This window comes from Priapulus caudatus, unplaced genomic scaffold (assembly GCF_000485595.1).
Source record: "Priapulus caudatus unplaced genomic scaffold, Priapulus_caudatus-5.0.1 Scaffold454, whole genome shotgun sequence".
Classification (NCBI taxonomy): Eukaryota; Metazoa; Priapulida; class Priapulimorpha; order Priapulimorphida; family Priapulidae; genus Priapulus; species Priapulus caudatus.
The window spans coordinates 539-23,245 of NW_014577515.1; the positions used below are offsets into that span (position 1 = coordinate 539).

The 22,707-nt window shown below is 41.3% G+C and overlaps 3 protein-coding genes across 3 annotated transcripts; 2 read left to right on the plus strand and 1 right to left on the minus strand.

Annotated features, from left to right (window-relative positions):
• Positions 1-345: 345 nt before the first annotated feature.
• Positions 346-4,764, plus strand: LOC106810575. Its single transcript, XM_014813968.1, has 5 exons — positions 346-498; positions 1,279-1,424; positions 1,955-2,052; positions 3,211-3,376; positions 4,001-4,764. Exons 1-5 carry the CDS (start codon positions 491-493, stop codon positions 4,096-4,098), a joined length of 516 nt encoding a protein of 171 aa, XP_014669454.1. The 5' UTR covers positions 346-490; the 3' UTR covers positions 4,099-4,764.
• A 90-nt stretch (positions 4,765-4,854) lies between these two features.
• LOC106810561 (cation channel sperm-associated protein 3-like) lies at positions 4,855-9,157 on the minus strand. Its single transcript, XM_014813948.1, has 7 exons — positions 8,966-9,157; positions 8,537-8,665; positions 7,696-7,881; positions 6,373-6,534; positions 5,861-5,959; positions 5,577-5,734; positions 4,855-4,978 (listed from the first exon to the last, which is right to left on the minus strand). Exons 1-7 carry the CDS (start codon positions 9,155-9,157, stop codon positions 4,897-4,899), a joined length of 1,008 nt encoding a protein of 335 aa, XP_014669434.1. The 3' UTR covers positions 4,855-4,896.
• Positions 9,158-11,698: 2,541 nt separating this feature from the next.
• Positions 11,699-22,393, plus strand: LOC106810569. Its single transcript, XM_014813957.1, has 10 exons — positions 11,699-12,019; positions 15,842-15,919; positions 16,483-16,605; positions 17,077-17,189; positions 17,594-17,737; positions 18,103-18,228; positions 18,524-18,616; positions 18,890-19,072; positions 19,462-19,595; positions 19,978-22,393. The coding sequence occupies exons 1-10, from the start codon at positions 11,920-11,922 to the stop codon at positions 20,078-20,080; spliced, it is 1,197 nt and encodes a 398-aa protein (XP_014669443.1). The 5' UTR covers positions 11,699-11,919; the 3' UTR covers positions 20,081-22,393.
• The last annotated feature ends 314 nt before the right edge of the window (positions 22,394-22,707 follow it).

Genomic DNA, 22,707 nt, shown 5'->3' on the forward strand with positions numbered 1-22,707 from the left:
TGAAGTCAGAGTTAGTGTACTTTCCATATTTTATACACAAAACTACATTGCTTTTTAAAAGAAAATAGGCATTCACAATCTAGTCACTGTAATCAGATGGGTAATAGATGTGGCCCAACTGCCCAATCAGCGTTGCTCGCACTCAGCATATTGGTATTGCACATAACTCGAGATTGTAGGTTTCAGGTATAACTCATGTCTTCACACGACCTAGCCCACTGCAATGCAGTGCAAGCAGGTGCACACATAAAAGTGTGTGCTTGTGTATTCACTTTGTGATTTTTATTAAAGGTTCTTACATTAAAAATTGTTCTTGTGTGTCAGGCTTGAATGTGAGAATGTTAATCTTACTTCGATGTTTTTTCCTCAAAGAAATGTTAGACACACCCGCTGCTAGCATTACCATTCATTAAGATCCATCAGACGTTACCACTGGAATTGGACATAAAAAGAGTTGTGACTCACTGTGAAAGAGCATCGCTGATAAAACATGGCAAGGTAGTAAGACTGCTTCATTTCGTCTTCTGGTAACTGTCAGCTCAACCTTGTTGTCTTAGAAAACCTGTCTGTCTTTACATACATTGTTTATTTTCATATATATAGTAATGCATATATAGATGCCTAATTTAGTCATATGTTTGAAGGTGGAGTGTCTTCTTTCACATTTGAGCAGTGGTAGATGGTGCCGCGTATTGGTTATAGGTGTGTTCCTGGTCGGTTATTAGTAACGGGTCTATTACTATATTAGCACTGCACATGTATTTTTTCTGCTCTGAGTTGGGCTCATAGGGTCTATGTCCCCCAGGGTACTGCCGGAACGTACCCTGGGTACGGTCTGGTATACCGGAACGTACCCTGGTCACTATTTGATATGGTTAGGCCTTAGGGTTAGGATTAGGGTTAGGGTTAGCTCCCGGTTAGGGTTAGGGAGTAGGCGTAGGCGACTCCCTAGACTCGTTAGTGGAGTAGGCGAGGTACGGTCCGGCATATTAGATAGTACCAGCGTATGTTCCGGCAGTACCCCGGGGGACATAGACCCTCTCAGCCTGAGTGGGCACAGAGAATATCGCACTGTGACCTGATTGGTCAAAATTGTTTTAGATTAGGTCAAAACATTCTAGTGCCAACTGTTTTGAGGACTGTAAACTCAAAGAAGCAAACTTTAATAGAGTTTACACAAAATTTATATTTTTATCTTTAGTAAATATATACCATGGGAAAATCATATTTGCTGTAAGACGTATATGTGGACATGATGTATATATTCTATTCTTTTAGATTTAGCAGTGATGTTGAAACCATTATTAAAGCTCTCAACCTTCAACGGCATCCTATTGAAAATGGCTATTGGCGATTGGTGTTTGATTCTCCCTGTAATAATTATAGTTCAACACACCAAGGCGAGGAGAGAGAAACGTTCTCATGTATGTGAAGCTATATCAAATGTTGTTTAGTACAATGTATGGATAATTAAACATGTTTTATACATACATACATATATATATATGTGTGTATATGTGTATATATATATATCATATATGTGTGCGTGTGTGTGCGTGTGTGTGCGTGTGTTTGTGTGTGTGTGTGTGTGTGCGTGTGTGCGTGCTTGCGTGCGTGCGTGTGTGCGTGCGTGCGTGCGTGCGTGTGTGCATGTATGTATAACTATTTAGTTTATGCAGCACCTGTTATGATTAATGGACGTTGACAGGCTTTTCATTTTACTAAGACCCAGAACTCGCATAACTATATGTTTGAGATGTATGGTATCTTAATGTAACTTTATGGTGGCACTGATGCATCAGTTATTTTTGAAAGAAAACGTGTCTACACAGTTTCTTAATGTCAGGGTACTCATATGCATATAACTGTTTCTATATTTGTTAGGGTTGTCATGTGTGAGATCAGTTTTTCAGAATGCACATGCTTAAAAAAAGTACATTTTTTTGTTATACAGACATTTATTATCTCTTGGAAACAACTGACTGGAGTCCCTGGCATAGGATGAAAGGTACACAGGAATTTTGGACACATCATAAAGGGGGAACATTACAGGTCATTAATGCTCATCTAGGGTCTATGTCCCCCAGGGTACTGCCGGAACGTACCCTGGGTACGGTCCGGTATACCGGAACGTACCCTGGTAACTATCTGATATGGTTAGGGTTAGGGTTAGGGTTAGGGAGGAGGCGTAGGCGACTCCCTAGACTCGTTAGTGGAGTAGGCGAGGTATGGTCCGGCATATTAGATAGTACCAGGGTACGTTCCGAACTTCCGGTATTATACCGGACCGTACCCAGGGTACGTTCCGGCAGTACCCTGGGGGACATAGACCCTCTCAGCGTCATTAATCCATATGTTATGCGACACTATTGTAAATATAGGTCTGCAATCCCATATCCAACTTCTTTGGAATCCAGAATTTTGTAATTTCAGAAACAAAATATGCCATATATTATGGTAGCACCATAGCTGGGCGTGTGGCAGCACCCAGAAAGTTAACACTTTACTAGCTACACGGAGACTATTCACACTGACTGGAATAAATATAGACTATAAATACTCTAGCACACTGTTGGCGTTGTGGTGCTTGGTAGTGTTGTTACTGGTTCAGTGCTGTTATGTCTTGTGTTGCCGATATTGTCTTGGCTGGTAAGGCACATTACTACAACACCATGTATTTGTGCTGACATACATAAGCAAGTAATCTTTATTCAACAGTGTCACTATAGCACAATTTAGTCTACTAGATACAGTACATTAGAGGTGCCACTAGGTTCATGCCGTGCACACGAGTCACGTTCCACCAAAAAACATCTGGTTTTCCGAGCATTTAAAACTTCAGAATTGTGAACAATCTATTCTGAACCTGTAATTGTGTGGCATACATCTTCTTTTAATTGACATAGGTTGGGTTGTTATTTAGCATTTGGTCACGGTCAACTAACTAATCACATAGTATGAAATTTGTGTTTTGATCCACCACTTGGATAATGGAGTGGAAGCTGCCCGTCGATACGACGATGGCTGTCTGTGTTACATCTAACACTTTCCACATTTCCCGTTAATTTACATTTAACACACTTCCACTACTTAGTTCACTACAAAATGGGATGCGACAAAAAATAAGACAAACAAGCGTAAGAGAAGAATATAAATCTTTATATCATGGTCATCATAATATGTTGTCATATGATGTTTATAATTTTACAGATTCACATGATTCTGCCAGATGGCACCTATCATCTGCAGCAACTTGGTGATCCGTTTGTTGATGCTGAGTCATCATTAGACTGCGTCATTCCGCCTGACACATGGTTCGCACTTGATATGAAGGACAAGGCATCCTACACATTGGCAATAAGTTGCTGCGTGCCTGGTATGTGTACAATGGGCTACAGTTCATAGAGTTACCCACTTTGAGTTTGAAGGTTATAGAATCTACAAATCTTTGTGATAGGTAAAACCATGGTTGGCAAGGCTTATGTCTTGTTGAAAAAAATTGGTTGTGTTTCTTCACTGCTGTACGTGATTTGTTGGGTACGTTACATATCCCAATGCCTCAATAACCATATAACGTCAATATGACACACACTGAATGTTTCTTAAAGTAGCACGAGAGCTCATATTAACTGGGTTGGTGTTTGGGCGTATTGTGATCAGATTTAATTGTCAATATTAAACATGTTTATTACACGATAAATCATTAATACAACACCGACACGCTAGTTAGGACAACCAGTGTATATCCCGCTAAATTGTTCGTTACCTTAACGAAGACAACAGCTTGACAGAGACAACAGGTCGGTTGCAAAAAATATTTCGTCAGGATAAATCTCAATAAAAATTTCTAGTAGCCTGGTGTTTATGGATAATTGTAATTTTTGTTAGGTGTACACTCATCATTGCAGCAGTAGAAAAAACTTAAAACCACTGTTGTTTCAGTATTATCATATTCATGAACACCTATTTCATATATTGCATAAATCTTTAATTTTTCAAGGTTTTGACCAACGTGATATGGAAATGTTGACAAGGAAAGAAATGGTCAAGATATTTCCTCAACACCAGATAATCATTGAAAAGTTTACGAATGCGTAAAAGTTCCTACATCAAAGGAAGGTGCCTTTAAAATTCTTGTATCATAAATTAACATAACATACTTTTTAGTGCTAAATAATGGTATAAGCATAAGATATGAATAATGTGAAAAGGTTTAATTTTTTACAGCTAAATTGTCTCTAACATGTCTATATGAAGTTCTACTAAAATTACATTTCGTATATATATATATAGAAAATAAATATAGAAAAATAGAATGAGGTGTCAAATTTTAATTAGCGAGTTTTCGAGAGTAATTCTGTTCATCAGGTTATACAAAAACAACCAGGTTGTTTTTAACAAATAGTTTGTTTTTGTATAGCCTGATGAAGAGACATTTAAATTTGACACCTTATTCTATATTTCTACATTTATTTTCTATATTTTACGTGTTTCAAAATAATGGCAAAATTTGGGATGGCTCAAGTTTCTCATTTGCTCAATTTAAAAGAAAAAAATTCAGAACACAGTGTTAAAATGTGGTTTTGTTGTTTTTTCATCGTAAGGCCCACTGCAATAGTAATTTTGCATAGTATAATTTGCTTTTATATAGTATCATGATGAAGTTGGAAATTTTTTTTTTTTTAAATGTCACGTATAGTGTATTGCATTTACTCATAGCTACATGATCAATAAATAGTGGGTTTCTGATGGATAGCTTGATAATTTTGTGCCTGTGTTGTGAATATATGAACCAGACACGTATTCATTTGAAACAGGAAACCGTTTGATATATAAGCTATATTCGTACAGTAATTATAAGTAATTGTTTGTTTTGTAAGCAATGTGCAACTGTGATCACAGGCCATATCTTTTCTTGAGCTTTGTTTCCATCTGATGTGCCAGCAAGTTCACAATCTCAAACTGAAGCTGCTGCAAACTGAAACGTAAACGTGGTTAGTCTAGCAGCATAATGATTGTACACACGCCTGCGAGATAGTAAGAATCAAAGTCACAAACAAACTGCATGTTTTGAAGCTGCCGAAAAAATGTAGGTTATATATGGTGTATAGGAGTGAGTGGAGTCAAGCTCAGAGAATTGCTGCTACCCTTCAGAGTCTTGCATTGTATTTGGACTAATCTGACAATTTATCGGCATTATCAGAATTCGGCACCTGTGTAGTTCACGTTACAATATGGTCACGTTGATAGGTAATGATATTGTAAAAACGTTAACATTCTAACAACGACATATAAAAGTAAGTAGGAGTAATCTTGCGCATGCACCCATAGGACGTGAGATGTGGAACCCAGTATCTATGCATGAAAGAGATGTGTGAGGCAAGCTAGGTAAACGTACGTGCGTGAGATGTGAAATTCGAGGCCGTGAATGAGACTTTGCCAGCAGTGCACATGTATAAGTAGGGTTTTAAAATGCTGAAGGCAGGCGTACATGAGAGAGATGCGATGGCAGGTGTGCAAGAGTCATTGAAACGTATGGACCGGGCGCGTGGGGGGGGGAGGGGGCAGGTACGTACCGATACATAGTGTTATCTATGTGGTCGAGGGTCCGTGACAGCGTTTCCATCCACGTCAGGTTCGTGCACATATCCACCATCATTATGTAGTCGTCATGGCGCAGCGTGTTTTGAAAGTCTTCCACCATGTCGTTGAAGTTCTTATAGTTGGAAGATGCCTGTAAAATAGGTGGACTTTTGCAGGCAAGAGCGAGAATGCCGTGCATTTGACTATTCACTGGCAGTCTAAACATGATTTTACCCTGAAGTGAGAGTAACTATGTGAGTTGCTATGCTTATCTAACCTGTTTCTGCATCATCTGCTGGACATCTTGGTGCTGTCGCTGGATCATGTACATCTTTTTGTGCTTCACGATGGCTTCACGCTCTATCCGCAATTCATTCTGCCAGCAAGAAAATGAAAGTAACCTGTCATGTTGCCACACCTAGGCCTACAGGGAGAGATAAGCTTCGACCCCCTAGTTTTTCTATAGGAAGAAGTAAAAGTGCAACTATACAGTACTGCGTATTGTAGTAAGGCATGCTATGATTAGTGAAAATGAAATCGAATTAGCTCAAACGTTAGCGGGGTTAAAAGCTTTTGGCATAATGTGATTCAAAGCATGTCTTTATAATGACTTTAGGGGACGTGATTCTTCAGGTTGAACGAACACAACGAAACGCTCAAAAGCAAATGTAATGTCGTGAGAGTGTCTCGGGATTTTTGAGCTGTAGTAGCGCATATCTTGTATATCACGGTCAATAGGCATAAGAATATAGGTAGCATAACATATCCTCTACTGGATCAGGCTGGCACCTCGTAGCTTTCTGTTGCCTCGCTTATGTTCATGATGATAACGCCAATGAAGACGTTGGTGAAGATGAAGTGGCCAAGAAAGATAAACAAAACTGTATAGTAGCGGCTGCCTGTTTGATTCTTCGAATCCAGTGCATTCTGCAAATCTGTCCATCCATCGACCTATCAGATAACATAAACAATAGACAGTGAACGAGGATGTCGATTTCAATTAAATATGAAATAAATACGTGTTTGATACGTATACAATTCATACGTATATGAAATAAATGCCGAGATGTCAGACAAAATGGAATACTTGAAATTCCTTTAAAAGCTAAATGAAATGATCCACCATTAGGGCATCTTTCTTCTTCCTCTCCTCCTCTCCCCCCCTCTCTCTCTTAGACAGAGTTGGTTCTTGTAGTTGTAGTATACATATATATATATCAGGGGTTAATATTAACCCCTGATTTATATGTATATATATAGAAGTAAAGTCACACAGACACGAACACCCATGCAGATAAAAACAAAGTCAAAGTATAGAATAAGGGTGTTAAAATTTTAATTCACAAGCTTTCGAAATTACATCTCTTCATCAGGTCAGCAGACATTGGAATAGAATCGTAATACAACTACAATGCGTTATAGATTATAGATATAATCGAAAAGGAATGATTCAAACAATTCGCACGTTGCCATGAACACGGATGACGAAAGAACAAACACATATACACACGTACAAACACAAACACACACATATACACACGCACACACACACACACGCACACACACACACACACACACACACACACACACACACACACACACACACACACACGCACACACAACGATGCAGTAGGCTACTTGCAATTTTATCACAAATGAAAATGTGATACAATTGCCTCTAAAATCACACGTAATTGAAGTTTACGTTCATGCCCCCTGGCTTCAAACAACTAACCCTCAGAATTAAAGCCAGGGATTTGAAGCCAGGGGGCATGAACGTAAACTTCAATTACGTGTGATTTTAGAGGCCATTGTATCACATTTTTATTTGTGATAAAATTGCAAGTAGCCTACTGCATCGTTGTGTGTGTGTGTGTGTATGCGTGCACGCGTGTGTGTGTGTGTATGTGTGTGTTTGTCTGTGTGTATATGTGTGTGTTCTTTCATCATCCGTGTTCACGACAACGCGCGAATTGTACCGTAGGTAACGCCCGTACCGTACCGCAGGTAACACCCGTACCGTACCGTAGGTAACACCCGTACCGTACCGTAGGTAACACCCGTACCGTACCGTAGGTAACACCCGTACCGTACCGCAGGTAACACCCGTACCGTAACGAAGGTGAAGAGCGTCAACATGCCGTCGCCCAATGTGCCCCAGTGCTCCTTGTCGCTATCGGCCTTGTAGCCGAAGAAGTAGTAGCCCATGATGGCGAAGAGAAACATCATCAGTAGCAGCAACATGATAATGTTAATGACCGACGTTCGAATGGTGTCCATCAAAGCCGTGACCAGGACCTGTGTTAGACATACTCATGAGGAGTGAATAAAAACTTTTTTTTACACTTTCGATAATATGCTTCGTTTAATGAACTTTGGTTTACCTAACAAGAGAATATGTTCGATATAAACAAATAAATTATATATATATATATATATATATATATATATATATATATACACACGGCTAGGGCCGTTTTTGAAAGAAACATGGTATGTTACATCTTCCATACGATCCACAGTTCTGGTAGTTTGGTGGCATTATCTAGTGCAAGTTTACTCGTGAACGTTAAATTATGACAATAGTTTTGACTTCCAGTAAACGGGGGAGGAATAGATCGATATTATTAGCCGTACACCATCTATGGTACCGCGTAAGCATGGGAAAAACAATGTTCAAGCAAGCTTATCCTACACATCCTTGCGAAGAGTATATGTGGCCCAGAAGGAAAGGCAAAGCGGTGATACCGTTCATAAATGCTGACGAAAAACAAGTCTTGCGTGCGTGTGATGCGTGCGTGAGCCCGCGTGCGTTTGTGTGATGTACTGTACCTGTTAGCATTGGATATTAGAAATCGTGGCGTGATGCAGTTTGCTTATATAAGCAATAGACAGTGCCGTACAATGTACCCCGCATAATAACGTAGATGAGGGCGTGCGGAATAATGTGTACCTGTAATCCACGGATAAATGAGATCGTGCGTAGAGTTCGCAGCGTACGCAGCACTCGTAGGATGCGGAGGGCTTGCCACTGGGAGTCATCATTGCCACCGCTGTCCGACTCGATCTGTGATAATCCCATCTGTGAAAAGAGATGGTTATCGATACGCGTAGTTCGCAGTTTCGTTATCCATATCTGTTATCGTAAATTTTATTTTTCTCATCAAGAAATGGATTATATATAGGCCCATGTTTATAGGCCCATTGAAGTCGGCGTTACCTAATCTTTAATCGCATGGACCGAACAGAGCGATGAGTAGAAACTCATCTCTGTGTGATGTTTCTCACGTCCGTGTAAGGTTTTTTATGCAACAGCATGCATGTACCTGTGGCTATAGTTTATCCCATGTACGTTCTTCATCGCAAGTTGACGCCTCGTTACCTGTATCCAAGAGATCGCCAGCACCGTGACATCGAATAGATTGTAGCTGCTCTTCCAGTAGTTCTTCGGTTCCGCATAAATCTTCAGTATAAACTCGACCGTGTAGATCGCCAGAAAAACCTCGTCCGCGATAGTGAATAGGGCGCGCTGGGAAATATGACAAACCGCACGTAATACGTAATATCTAGTCATTTAAATTAAACACTGGACGCGTTTCAGAATTCTACGAGATAGCGACTGCGCGCGCGCGCGTTTGTGTTCGGCCGCATGTGCGCGTGTGTGCCACACACACTCAGTACTAGTATTATTTGCAAAATACCAACACACAATTTACGCACGCAAGCGTTGGCAGGCAATATTTCGGCGCTCTATGTATGCTGTTTACGTTGCGGCATAGTTGCAGTTAATTTTACTAGTCACTTTGTCCATTTGACGCAAAATATTAAGATAAAAAGCTATACATACCTTGTTCTCTTTAAGATCAGCGTCAGTCTCTAATGCCATGAAGAGCGAGTTGAGAAGTATTGTGCACATAATAACGGCATTGAAGGCAGAAGACTCTGTCAGGGCGGTGACAAATTTGTGAAAATGGGCATCTGAGCGTTCCCTGGCTACTTTAACAAGAGCCCTTGAACTAAATGTCCTGCGTGAAAACGAATAATGACATGATATATATATATATGCATAGCAGAGAAATGTCTTACATAATGTGCCGTCATAAAAAGTAATCGCCTGCAATACATAGAGGTCAATATAGTAACGGTAATGATGGAAGCACCTATCTGAATCGTCGACGATGAAACTAATGTAATAAAGTCAATAATTTCATTATAAAAAACCCTTATTTTCATACGTGGCCATTTTCTGTCCTAACACATATATTGATATAATCACCTCGAGTCCGACAATCTAAGCATTGCAATCGGGAAAAGTTCGTTTGTATCGTTAGCCTGCGCAGTTGCATACAGCGTACAAGTATAGTGGATAAAATAATGAGAAGGTTTAACGTCAAGTCGGATACACATATATGTATACATATGACAGAGACAATGGTAGAATACAATGGAATGCTAACTTGGGGACGTCACAAATTGTTTTTTATATTTTATTGTCGTTTTAATCAGTTTAGAACAAAATTTTGATACTTTTGACTTTGCTTTTGACTGAGGAAAACGAACATTATTTTTTAACATTTTTGATGCATGCATATCAGGCCCGTAGGAAGGTATATGACATTGGGTGGTAATGGGTTATAGACGCGCTTGCGAGTCTGCGATGCGCGTAGCGCCGAGATGGGGGTTGGGGTGGGCGGTGTGGGGACTGGAAGTTATGAAAAGTTCTGGAATAGAAAATTTGTGAATTTTCAATATTGAAATGGCGCTTTCTCCTGCATTCTGGCATTGCAAATGTTACATTATACATGCATGCTGGGATAAAAAGAATGAAACGTGCACGTGTGCACTTGTCCGAGACAAATCAATGTATTAATGTTGAAAACTGTTTTTTTTTTAGTTAAATCATTCCCGCGCCTATATGTATAATGTGGCGCATTGGACGGTGCCTATCTCCGTTTCCTTAACCCGAGGCCACGCAGCTGATTTCGCAGTAAATAGTACAGGGCGTTGTACGTGTGTGTGTGGGGGGGGGGAGGTTAGTCCACTCGTAGCACTGCGAGTTAACTTTCCACGCTCTATCTCTATTTGCTGAATGCTAAGCAGAGAAGCAGTGTACGTGTACCATTTTTCAAGTCTTCCGCATGCGAGGCGAGCAGTCTCCCATTGAGCCATCGCTGCGTTTTTTTTTATAGTGGCTGTATATTAATAACTATATATAATTAACTTAAACAAATTTCTGGAAATTATTGAGGGGCAGGTGCCCCCCTTGCCCCCCCCCCAATTCCTACGGGCCTGATCCATATACATATACCAAATAATAATGGTGACCTTCATTCCTCGTAAATTATGTTCAGATGAGTAATTATTTAACTAAGCAGTGAGCTGGAAAAGTAATTTATTGATTTATGCTGCACACGTTGCATGTAAATATGTTCACATGTGCATCACAACGGCTCCTTGTAAAATAATAGATAATAATACTGGAAATTACAGATACTAAAATTACGACAAACCTTATGATTACTCATTATGATTGCAAGCTGTACTGAGTATTCATCATTAATGTGACCTTTTCTCTTATATCTTCTGGTGTCATACATTGTTATAATAAGTATACTTAATTATACAGATATAGACAGTCAAATGATAAAAAACAGGCAATATCCGGTCACATTTAGATACATTGCAAATAATTAGCCAAGAGTCAATTTTTGCACATGCAAAAAACTCGGTTTACCATAACGTAATATAAGGCCAGATCAGATAAAGCTGAGAAATCACACCTATGACTTGCTAATTTCATAGGAATCTACTGCTACAAAAACGTGGTGAGAAGGACACTCGATTCTAAAGCTGCGTTTCAAGGGTGAATTCATTGATTCTTTGCAACAGGTTTGGTTCCTAGCTGCGAAAGTGCCTATTCGTGATGACGCAGCACATATTACACTGCCCACCCGCAGGCTAATTGTCACAGCTGTCGTGCGCCAGTGACTGCGCTGAGCACGTTCCCGTATTGCATCAGTTCCAAGAATCGGGTCAGAATCCGTTGGTACGGGCATCCTGTATTGTTGGCCTATCCGACAATAATGACGCTCGATTTTCGCATAGTCATGCAGGTTCGACGCAGTTCGGGGATGATATATCTCTGCGAGGTGCAAGGTCACCGCGTCACGTGACCCACCCGGTTATCGCATTATGCACCCTATCATATATATAAGCCGGCGGCCAAAGTGCGGCCGTCAGCATATTATAAGCAGCGGAGCGCGGGCGTGGAACAGTTACATCCGCAGATCACCTGTCGATACCCCACCGAGTTAGTTGTCGCTGCAAGTGTCACCGATGGCAAGCATGAGCGCAAAACTGAAGGATCTACTCATGGGCGGGAGCAATGGGGAGACGTTTCTCTTCACGTCCGAATCCGTCGGAGAAGGACATCCAGGTTTGTCATTAGATCTATGCCTATGTAACGTTGTTAACTGCATATGTATAGATAGCTGCACTTTAGTTGGGACTGTATTAGTAGACCGACTGACTGATCATCGGTGGGTGTGTCTACGTGCACATGCATGCACGCACGCGCGCACGTGTACCTGCACACACACACGCACGTACGCGCGCACGCACACATGCACACACGTGTACCTGCACAAGCACGCACGCACGCACGAACGTCTACCTGCACACGCGCGCACACACGCACGCACGCATGCACGCACGTGTGGGTACACACGCACGCATGCACGTCTACGTGCATATGCACACGAGCGCACACACGCACGCACGCACGCATGCACGCACGTGTACGTGCACACGCACGCACGCACGCACACACGCACGCACGCATGCATAATAAATCGGTAATAATCGCTATCAGGTGTTGTCGTGTAGACGCTACATAATCGCTAACTCGAGTTAACGCTTAACTCGAGTTAGCTTAACTCGAGTTAAGGTTTGTCGTGTAGACGAGGCTTATAGCTTTGTAAGATATTATAGCTTGCCCTTATAAAGATATATTGAATATGTGAATGAACTCGAGAAAGTACGCATCCCTCATCGAGTTATTATTAACAATTATTATCCGCGTGTCGAAATTTCGAATGCGTGATTTAATCTAATAAACACCAAGCATATATATAATATATATGTGTATATATATAGAGATAGATAGATAGATAGATTGATTGGTTGATAGATAGACAGAGAGGGAGAGAGAGAGAGAGAGAGAGAGAGAGAGAGAGAGAGAGAGAGAGAGTAATTAAGTACACAATTAATTGAGTGTACAATTAAGTACACAATTCGTTTCGTTATACCCACATCGTCCCGCAAATGTGTCAATAAAGGATGCTAGATAGTTATAATGAGACTCGTGGATTATAATCTCAAACAGTCTTCACTTGCAGTATATAGCTTTCCGCTGAACCCCTGATACTATCATTGTACACTCTCCGCCAGTGCATGCACTTGATAAGACTCGATTTCTAGGACACGTTGTATGCTCCATACGATATGTGGTAATGTATATATATATATATATATATATATATATATATATAAATACACTTTTTCCCCAAAAAAACAACTGTAAAATTGGTTGAAAGTCTATCAAAACGTCTATGAAAGGTATTATATATATATATATATATATATATACCTATGGTCCGGTAGGGGTTGGATGGATGGTAGAGGTTTGAGTGCATTTTCATTTCTGCAGAAAAAGATGTCGTATTTAGGTCACCCAAACATGTATGAGGTCCGTTAACGGTGGTTATTTCTGGCATGATCAGAATTGTGTTCCTCCATTAGTGTTCATTAGTTTTACCCACATTAACAGTTGCGTGTATGCGGGTGTGGTCGCAGCCCACGCCTTTCCTAGTCTATACTGAGTGATATATTTTAGGTATCACGGAACCTCCGGTAAGTAGTCATTTAACGCGACTACCTGGCGCTTACTTCTACCCCTCACCCTACACATATAGTTACTACCTTCTCCGTGCGCCGCCTTCAGTGTCACGAATTGCGCAATCAGTATCGTATCAATATTGTGATTGTATTGGCGGTATATTTGGCAGTATTGTTCATTAAAGATTCTGATTGCATGTGCACGCAAGTGTTCATAAACTATAAGAATATAAGGAAATATTGTTACACAAACCCGTGTGCTTGTGCGCGGTTCATTAGTGTTTATTCACGTGTTTATTCATGTGTAAGCAAGTTTTGCGCGTGTGCCTATTGTTACGGGATACCATTCATGCATATTTTTTAATATGTATACATACCGTGCATAGAAGCAAACACGACAGAACACTTTCGTTTTATGTTATGCGAGCCTTAATAACGGGTACAAGTAATCAGAGAGCGGCATATAGATAATCATTGGTGCATTAATTTTGTTCGAGACATTTTCATTTACACATGCATTATTGCTAATTTCTTTGCGGAAGAACAATGCGATTAAGATTGAAATAGATCTTTGACCCTTCTGCATGTTGAATCAACACATGATTCACGTTAGCTCCATTGCGATCCGTCCAATGCAAAAGTCAGAATCAATACGATCTTAGTACATACGCTATGTTTAACTTTGAGCGGTACGTGGTGAGATCGAGAGGTCTGAAAAGCCGAAGATGCTGACAAAAAGTTTAGAATTAATGTAACGAAGGTAAGAAGCGTTCCCGTGAAGTAAAAACAAACTAGTTATTACGACGTCAGACTCAAACGTCAAATATGTTATATATATATATATATATATATATATATATATATATATATATATATATATATATATATATATTGCCTACAAAATACCGGTCGTAACTGGTCCTAACCGATCGTTCAGTAAATATAGATAAATGCTGAGGGTAGATGTTATCGCCAATGTATCAACAACCCGCTACAACCGCGAATAAACATACGGCGCATCCAATATTGATTACAATTTTGCCAGATAGCGAGGTGGGGATTTTGTGCGATCACATGATGACAAATTAATGAAATTATCTATTCAATCTTCGTTCTATACGTTCGCCGGAGCGCCGATGCGGGCGTTGACCTTTATCGTATTTACACCCATCGTTTGTCTCTACGATGTTGCGCTATGTCATACGGTGTAATTCGTAGCCTTCTAGTAGACTTTGTATTTTATAATTTAACCGCATGCGAGGCATGCCTATAGCTAGGCCAATCAATCGATGTATGTACACCGTAATCATGATTTATTATTGTCAATGTCCTATAAACAGCTGTTATAGCGGGTATTTGCCCATGGCCTGAAGCCGCTTCACACTTTTTATATGCTACCTGGCCAATAGCCAACATTGGACATGCCCGAGGGGTGCAGCAATCAACAAGTCAAACACGAGAGGCATCTTTAAGTAGGACGTTTTCGTGGTAGGATAAGAGAACTCGCTATGAAACGTATAAAAATAAACATTTATTGTGGGACCTTCAGAAGGACATAATATTATCTTAGCCCCAAGCTATTCGCTCGTAGATAAACTGCACCAAAGCGTCACTTTGGCGGGCGGATCGCGCTGGACGCAACTAGATCCAATGTTATCACGTTCAAGACGCTCATTAATTCATGTTTGCTCGTAACTCGACTACGCGATAACGTGGTGACACACATCTGACAACACATCTGGTTGGTACTGGTTGAAACCTGCATGATACAAGCGGCACGCAAGTTGGACAGGCTTTGTTGGGACCAAAAACAGAGATCGTTGTGCACGTTTATGCATTCTCGCTAGGAGTAGGGGGCGCTGCTGGTGACGACTATATCGTATCCACCCAACAAGATGAACCATCCAAGATCGTGGCAGAGTTTTCGTCACTCGTTGCCAAGCCCTGTAACTATAGCTCATATAGGGTCTATGTCCCCCAGGGTACTGCCGGAACGTACCCTGGTAACTATCTGATATGGTTAGGGTTAGGGTTAGGGAGTAGGCGTAGGCGACTCCCTAGACTCGTTAGTGGAGTAGGCGAGATACGGTCCGGCATATTAGATAGTACCAGGGTACGTTCCGGTATACCGGACCGTACCCAGGGTACGTTCCGGCAGTACCCTGGGGGACATAGACCACCTCAGCGTAACTATGGGCTTAATAGAAAGCTATAGGCATAATGAAACAATGATAAGATCAAACATAAGAACGTACCAGATCATGTGGAAATCAGAGCCCCACTCTGAGTGGATATGCAAAGCTTTTATTGACGAAGATGATACGTAAACGAGTAACCCTATCTTTGATGCTTACACTTACAGACAAAATATGCGACCAAATTAGCGATGCTGTGTTGGATGCCCACCTTAAGCAAGACCCCTTCGCCAAGGTCGCATGCGGTAAGCTCCATTTCTCACATATTCTCTTTATTTATTCTTCCTTCCATCATGCTTCGCCTGCAGTCATGTCAATTTATTTATTTATTTAATTATTTAAAGACGGTACAACAACAAAGGATATATCAACATGGGCTTGAGCTGTTAAATAATGAAAAACATGTGATACTCCTTCGTTTTCTGTCTTTCTCTCCCTCGCCCTCTCTCGGTCTCACTCCTAATCTACCCTCTCTCCTCTTTCTCCCTCTCAGTCTCTCTCATTCCAGGCATGAAATTATTTATGCATAATGGTAATGATATCATTTACTGTACAAACGTATTTAAGAGTTTTGTAAAACCGTATCGCAACTGCAAAGGCCTATAACAAATTACTTTTCTAACATGGCTAATAGATGGCGGTAACTATTTCCTGGAAGCCATTCTATCTCAATATATCAGCCTGCACTTCTAATGAATAAAAACGTTGTGCATATGGTCTTATACCTAAAAAGCACAAAAGCATCATTCAAGATAAACTGGCACTATGATAGTATAACTCAAGCTAATCACGTTGTATTCATTTACAGAGACAGTCACAAAGACGGGCATGGTAATGATATGTGGCGAGATAACGTCAAACGGTGTTGTGGACTATCAAAAAGTCATCCGTGACACAATTCAACATATAGGCTACGACGATTCCACGAAAGGTAGGCCGCATTCTGCATTATTTAGTTTTAGTTAGAAGCCACACACGTGTATAGCAAATCGTCGTCTGCATTTGTGCCGAACTTCTAGAACGGAAACCGGTTACGTTTCGCGTTTTTTTATGCCCATTTTATGTTCGGCCTAAGGCCGGCCTGTAAACACAACACTATCGCGTGGTAGACGCTAGAAATATTCATGACGTCGGCATTATAACTGCCGTGTAATACATAATTATATATATATCACGAGTAAATAATCTTAAAGAGATAAGTATCGTACAATTAGTATATATATATATATATGTGTGTGTGTGTGTGTGTGTGTGCGTGCGTGCGTGCGTGCGTGCGTGCGTGCGTGCGCGTGTTTGTACGTATGTGCGTGCGTCTGTTGCCATGTTCTATGTGCAACAACAATGTTTTCTCGTCTAATTTGTGCTAGTGGTGAGGTTTAGCCGTCGGTTTCTCTGTGCGTAGGATTTGACTACCACACGTGCAACGTGCTGATTGCTATAGAACAACAGAATTCCGAGATCGCTCAGGCCGTGCACGAGAACAGACACGAGGACGACATTGGAGCAGGCGACCAGGTGGGTAGGGTGCATGATTTGGCAGATTGTCATACGACAACCTATGTACTAAACGAAGGCTTCCGAGTCTTACCTAACCAGCTGAACAGCTGATACGTGGTTGGGGTGCGTAGGCTTACACTCCGTTGTACAATGTAGCTGTGCATATCACATTTCGCAGTCAATTTATACGGTAGTTGAACGTTACCGTTTTTAGACAGCGGGCGCGTATATTATTAATGTAATAGACTATTATATATACTAACAATGTATCCATAGGCGATGTCTACAGCTGTATAGGTACTATGCGATAAAAAAAACTTTTTAAAAATCAAACTGAAAACAGATTCTCGTTGTAAATATTTTGAAATGGATAGATTTCAGCATTAGATTTGCCTTCAATTTCTTACGATTGCGACTCACAGGGAATCATGTTCGGCTATGCGACCGACGAGACGGATGAATGCATGCCGCTCACGTTAATGCTTGCCCACAAGCTCAACCACAAGATTGCAACATTGAGAAGAAGCGGGGCCCTGCCATGGGCTCGACCCGATACCAAGACTCAGGTAAGCGACCTAACATTCTTGCTCGTTTAAAATTAATACCATGACGATGCTGGCCAAGAAAATCTATTGATTATTAGATCGATTGCATTCTATTGATTATATATCTAATAATCTCTATAATATTATATATATTCAGATATATATTCCCACTAAGACTAGGACTGTAAGAAGCGTATACGTAACACGCGGCTGCTTTGTCCCGGATTATCTTACGTATAAAAGCTGTTAAAGATGGGTCGCTCAAAAGTTATCATCGTGGTAAACATGCGTTTTGAATGATGACCAATAAAACACATCGACTTGACACTTGAAACCTAACAGTATCGACTGCCATCTGTGCTATAAGGGCCGAACGAATCTTGCAGGTTACATGTGAGTACATGTTTGAGCATGGCGCTTGCGTTCCTCTAAGAGTTCATACCATTGTCGTGTCAACCCAACACGACGAAGAAGTCACTAACGAACAGCTGAGGAAGGACCTAGTCGAGTTGGTACGTGCTGCACGCTGTCAAAAAGTAGAACAATGAGGGAGGGAGAAAGCGGCCGGGAGAGCGTGGAAAAGAAAGAGGGAGAGAAAAAGAGAAGAGAAACGACGAGAGCGCGCGAGAGAGAAATAGAGAGCGAGAGAGCAAGAGAGAGAGAGAGAGAGCGCGCGCGAGAGAGAGAGAGAGAGAGGGGGGGGGGGAGAAAGAGAGAAAGCGCGCGCGAGAGAGTAATGTAATCGGGGCAAAAGCAAACATGCGTTGAATGAAAACGCATTTTTATGTTTTACATTTTATTTTGTAGGTCATCAAAACAACGATTCCAAGCAGGTACATCGACGAAAATACCATTTACCACCTAAACCCCACGGGCAGGTTTATTATTGGTGGCCCACAGGTAAAGATACCAGTATACTCATTGTACCTATATGTTCGTACATAAATCCGCCAGTCCGTCCATCCAGGGCCCACCCACCCATCGGGCCGCCCGATTTGATCAGCCAATTAATTAATTAATTATTCAATAATTCAACCAGTCCGTCCATAACATAACATATTCTCTTGGTTGCGGTCACAGTTATTATTGATGTTGCCAATGATGTTTATGGAGTCGGTGCGTTTCAACACACCTCCCTCTTCCCATCTAATCACTAGTTATCTTCGCTCGCAGGGTGACGCCGGTTTAACAGGACGTAAGATCATCGTCGACACGTACGGAGGCTGGGGAGCTCACGGTGGCGGAGCATTCTCCGGCAAAGACTTCACGAAGGTCGATCGGTCGGGAGCGTACGCAGCCCGCTGGGTCGCCAAGTCGCTAGTGAAGGCCGGGCTGTGCAGGCGCTGTCTGATTCAGGTGAGATCTTACACTGGGTGCACCACACCGCGCACAGTAAATGAGACATTAATCTTGCAATAAAGTAATCAATAACTAAAAGAAAATATAATTAAAACCGATATATATAAATATAAAGTATAAAGTTTGGGATATACCTAACGCCCAATGGTCGGTGAACCCCCGCGTCCCATTGTGAGTGGATTCAATCTTTTATTATAAACGCATGTCGATTAAAAACGCCATTAACGTTTCAACCGAGATTCAGCACGGGGCATAGGTAAAAAATGGCGCGTAACAAAATCTCCAATTTACGTAACGACTCTCTATATCTGTATCAGGCATGCCATAATACGCAGGTTGCTAAATGCTCCGCGTATAACGTGCATATTCTCACCGATATTTCACAGTTGTCGTACGCCATTAGTATCGCCGAGCCACTGGCGATGAGTGTATTCACGTACGGAACGTCCGATTTGTCCGAGAAGGAGCTGATCAACATAGTCAAGTCCAACTTCGATCTAAGACCGGGACGTATCGTTAAGTAAGTCTTCGCATGAATTAATGATAGGACTGGCTCCAATAAGTGGTCATTTATCGAAAATCCGTTATATTATACTGTTCGTAGACCGTTGTGTATTGACGTTGGTCTCGGAGCCTGACGGGGCTTGGGTAGGGCTAGATCTAGGGCTAGGGTTACGAGTAAGGGGAACTAGTGCTTGTACTTGCGTTCGCGTTGACGTCGAGATAATAGTTCCGCCAGATTCAGTTATCAGTTGCAGTTAATTGGAAGTTTAACAAAACCAATCCATGCGGCCCAAGTTTCCTATGAATATATTAACTCTTGCATCTGAGTCCAACGCGCACGCATGCAGCATGACTTAGTAATGTGTTCAGTTATTTAATGATGGTTTTTATGCAAACAGGGAATTGGACCTACGCAGACCCATATACCAAAGCACGAGTGCCTATGGACATTTCGGCAGGTCAGAGTTCTCCTGGGAAGTGCCTAAGAAAATGATATTTTAATACAATCAGAAGATACAATAGGTGGCCAGCGACATTGAGTCGTAGGCACACGTGTAATTAATATATTTTATTATAATAATTATGTAGTAAGCGATGTGATATCTATTTAAATGACGCTTTGCGTTGGCCTTGTGAAGGACGCTGTATTAATTTTCTTTCTTAAGATTAAATGATGCAGTTCGGATTGAATAATTAACTATATCGTCCGATCGAATGTATTGACAACGAAACACGTGGCGAACCTCTGCAGTTGTGATTAGCTGGCAGTGAATGACAAAGTCTCACACAGAGACGTTGTACTATCTAGAGCATTTTTACGGCAAAATGCTTATGTTTGAGAAATTCGCGTAATGACATTTCTCGTCGTTTCTTTCCTAACGGCAGATCTACAACAAAACGTACCTGTGCATCTGCGATTGCGGTACAGCTTTCAATGTCAGATGTACTACATTGTCTATCTTTACAAAGCGACGTGTGCACTGTTTACTATGGACTACTAATATATTGACACTCTAGATATGCTGTAGTTATAGTATTAAAAAGCGACGAGATTGGCGAGATTGACGAGATTGACAATAGAGACGGGATCTGCAGACTACCTATAGCTGGTCTTACCAGATGCTGCGTATAGAATAATATGGGTCTATGGTGACATCCTCCGTTGCTCTACGTACGCGCGTACACGATGTATAGGCTACGTAGTGCAGCAAAGGCTATAGTAGTTAAGAGCTCTGTTCATCGATAGTCGAGGCATACTGAATACTGATAGATGATATTGTAGCGGCGTTTATTAAATAAGCACAACAGTACGCTAGTGACACTTCTCCGTCTCTTTCTCCTACATCTCCCCCTTCGCCTCTCCGGATCTCTACCTTATATATATCTCGGGCGTGGCTTTTTGGTGGACACCTGTTCTACCTCGCGGGCCGGTCCTCTTGCCTATCTCTCCTATTGGTGGGTTTTCGGACATTGATCGGCCAAGTGACCACCTGGTCACCCTTGCGCCATTATGGCACGCTTCCAAACTCTAAGATCCTCGCCACCCGCTGGCTGGCAACTTTCCTGGTTTCTATATTTCTGCATGCGTTACACTATTATGGCCGCCTTCCTTATAGTGAGGGTCCAATGGCCGTAACTCCGACGGCTCATGGTCAATAACTAATGAGTTAAAACTAATGACTAATGACTCACGGCTAATAACTCTAAGGGCCATATACCATTTGTACTAAGTGCTCTTCGAAGAGTTTTATAAAGCGTCCGAAATTAAAGCCAGCTTCCCTCGAACTTTCCACGTTAAATTTTGTAACAAACCACTGTAAAACGCAAGTAAATAACTCACTACACTCGCATGAATTTGCATCGCTACAATATTGCCCTGCCTATTCTGGCCAACCGGTAGAGATGGAACACTTGATTGTGTGATATGGCTGCTATAGCGTCTACACTGTCATGACTGCCATGTGATGTGTATGTGGTGTGATGTTTGTGCTGTGCTATGCGCTATATGATGTGTGCTATGTGATGTGTGCTCTATGTGACTTATGTTATTTTATGACTATGTGATGTGGATACTATGTATAACGACTGCATACCATAGTGCATTTTTATCGGGTTAGCGTAAACACTGGTGACAAGTGCCGAACTCTCACTAGTGAGACAGCCCCCCACCCCACTCCGTACCTGTTACTGCGACTAAATCATTATCGCGTTCTTGATCGCTCCCCGACCTCAATGTGCGGTGAAACATTCACTGGGTGAAAAATGCAGTTAGGGGCCTACTGTGTGAAAAATGTTGATAACTTTCTGATCGGCGAGTGCATGGTACCCAATATTCATAGCTGTATATAAATCAGGAGATAAATAGTAATATTTGTTCGTGACGCAGTTCTTATGAACTCTTGGGAGTTGAAACGATTAGCTGATAAAACAGCACGTGAACGCGCGCGTGTGCGCAGGATCCACTGTGGCGCGTTGCCATTAGATCCACCAGAATATGTTTATAATTATTAGTTTTAATTTTTCTATCACATTCAAAGTGTTTTGTACTATAATTATGTATCAGATATTATGTATCAGATATTATATATTGTTCTCGATCACTAACTAGTTCAACCCCTTTTTCGCGGCATCTTTTGATCGTGGTGGCCAACGGGGCGAGAAAGTGTTTAGGCTAGGTGGCAGTACGACATAGCAGGAAATTTTGATTAGCAGCAGGCAATATTAATTTATACGTTTATGACTACGTCACGAATTCCAAGCACCAGCAAATAGTATATTTGTGTGTTATTTGTACAAAATAAAATGTATGAAAATACAATTAGTGTTTCTGTGTACTTTTCATGCTTAGGTCCCTTCTTTATACTCCCAAATTTGCCGGTCAATTCGATGTAAACCGCATACCCTTAGCGTTAACTCACATGATTAACGATCGGGTTGTGGCGCATCTATTCAACACGCAGCAGCTGCACTAGTGTAACGGAGCTCGGTCTTCTTACGTAGGAGCCGCATGGATCTACTATGAATCTAAGGCTAAGGGTAGTAAGAAGGGTAGTAGGAAAGGAGATATAACACAAACCATCTGATGGAAACAGTAACTACATGAGTAACATACCACACGGGCGTTTATT

Coding starts and splice junctions, on each gene's coding strand:
- LOC106810575 (XM_014813968.1), top strand. Junction 2,053..3,210: donor ATAAAGGGGGAACATTACAG/GTCATTAATGCT, acceptor ATAATTTTACAG/ATTCACATGATTCTGCCAGA. Junction 3,377..4,000: donor AATAAGTTGCTGCGTGCCTG/GTATGTGTACAA, acceptor TAATTTTTCAAG/GTTTTGACCAACGTGATATG.
- LOC106810561 (XM_014813948.1), bottom strand. CDS start 9,157: ATGACTAGATATTACGTATTACGTGCGGTTTGTCATATTTCCCAGCGC. Junction 6,535..7,695: donor CGCTCTTCACCTTCGTTACG/GTACGGGTGTTA, acceptor GTTATCTGATAG/GTCGATGGATGGACAGATTT. Junction 4,979..5,576: donor ATAGATAACACTATGTATCG/GTACGTACCTGC, acceptor TTTACGTTTCAG/TTTGCAGCAGCTTCAGTTTG.
- LOC106810569 (XM_014813957.1), top strand. CDS start 11,920: ATGGCAAGCATGAGCGCAAAACTGAAGGATCTACTCATGGGCGGGAGC. Junction 16,606..17,076: donor CTACGACGATTCCACGAAAG/GTAGGCCGCATT, acceptor CTCTGTGCGTAG/GATTTGACTACCACACGTGC. Junction 19,596..19,977: donor AGACCGGGACGTATCGTTAA/GTAAGTCTTCGC, acceptor TTATGCAAACAG/GGAATTGGACCTACGCAGAC.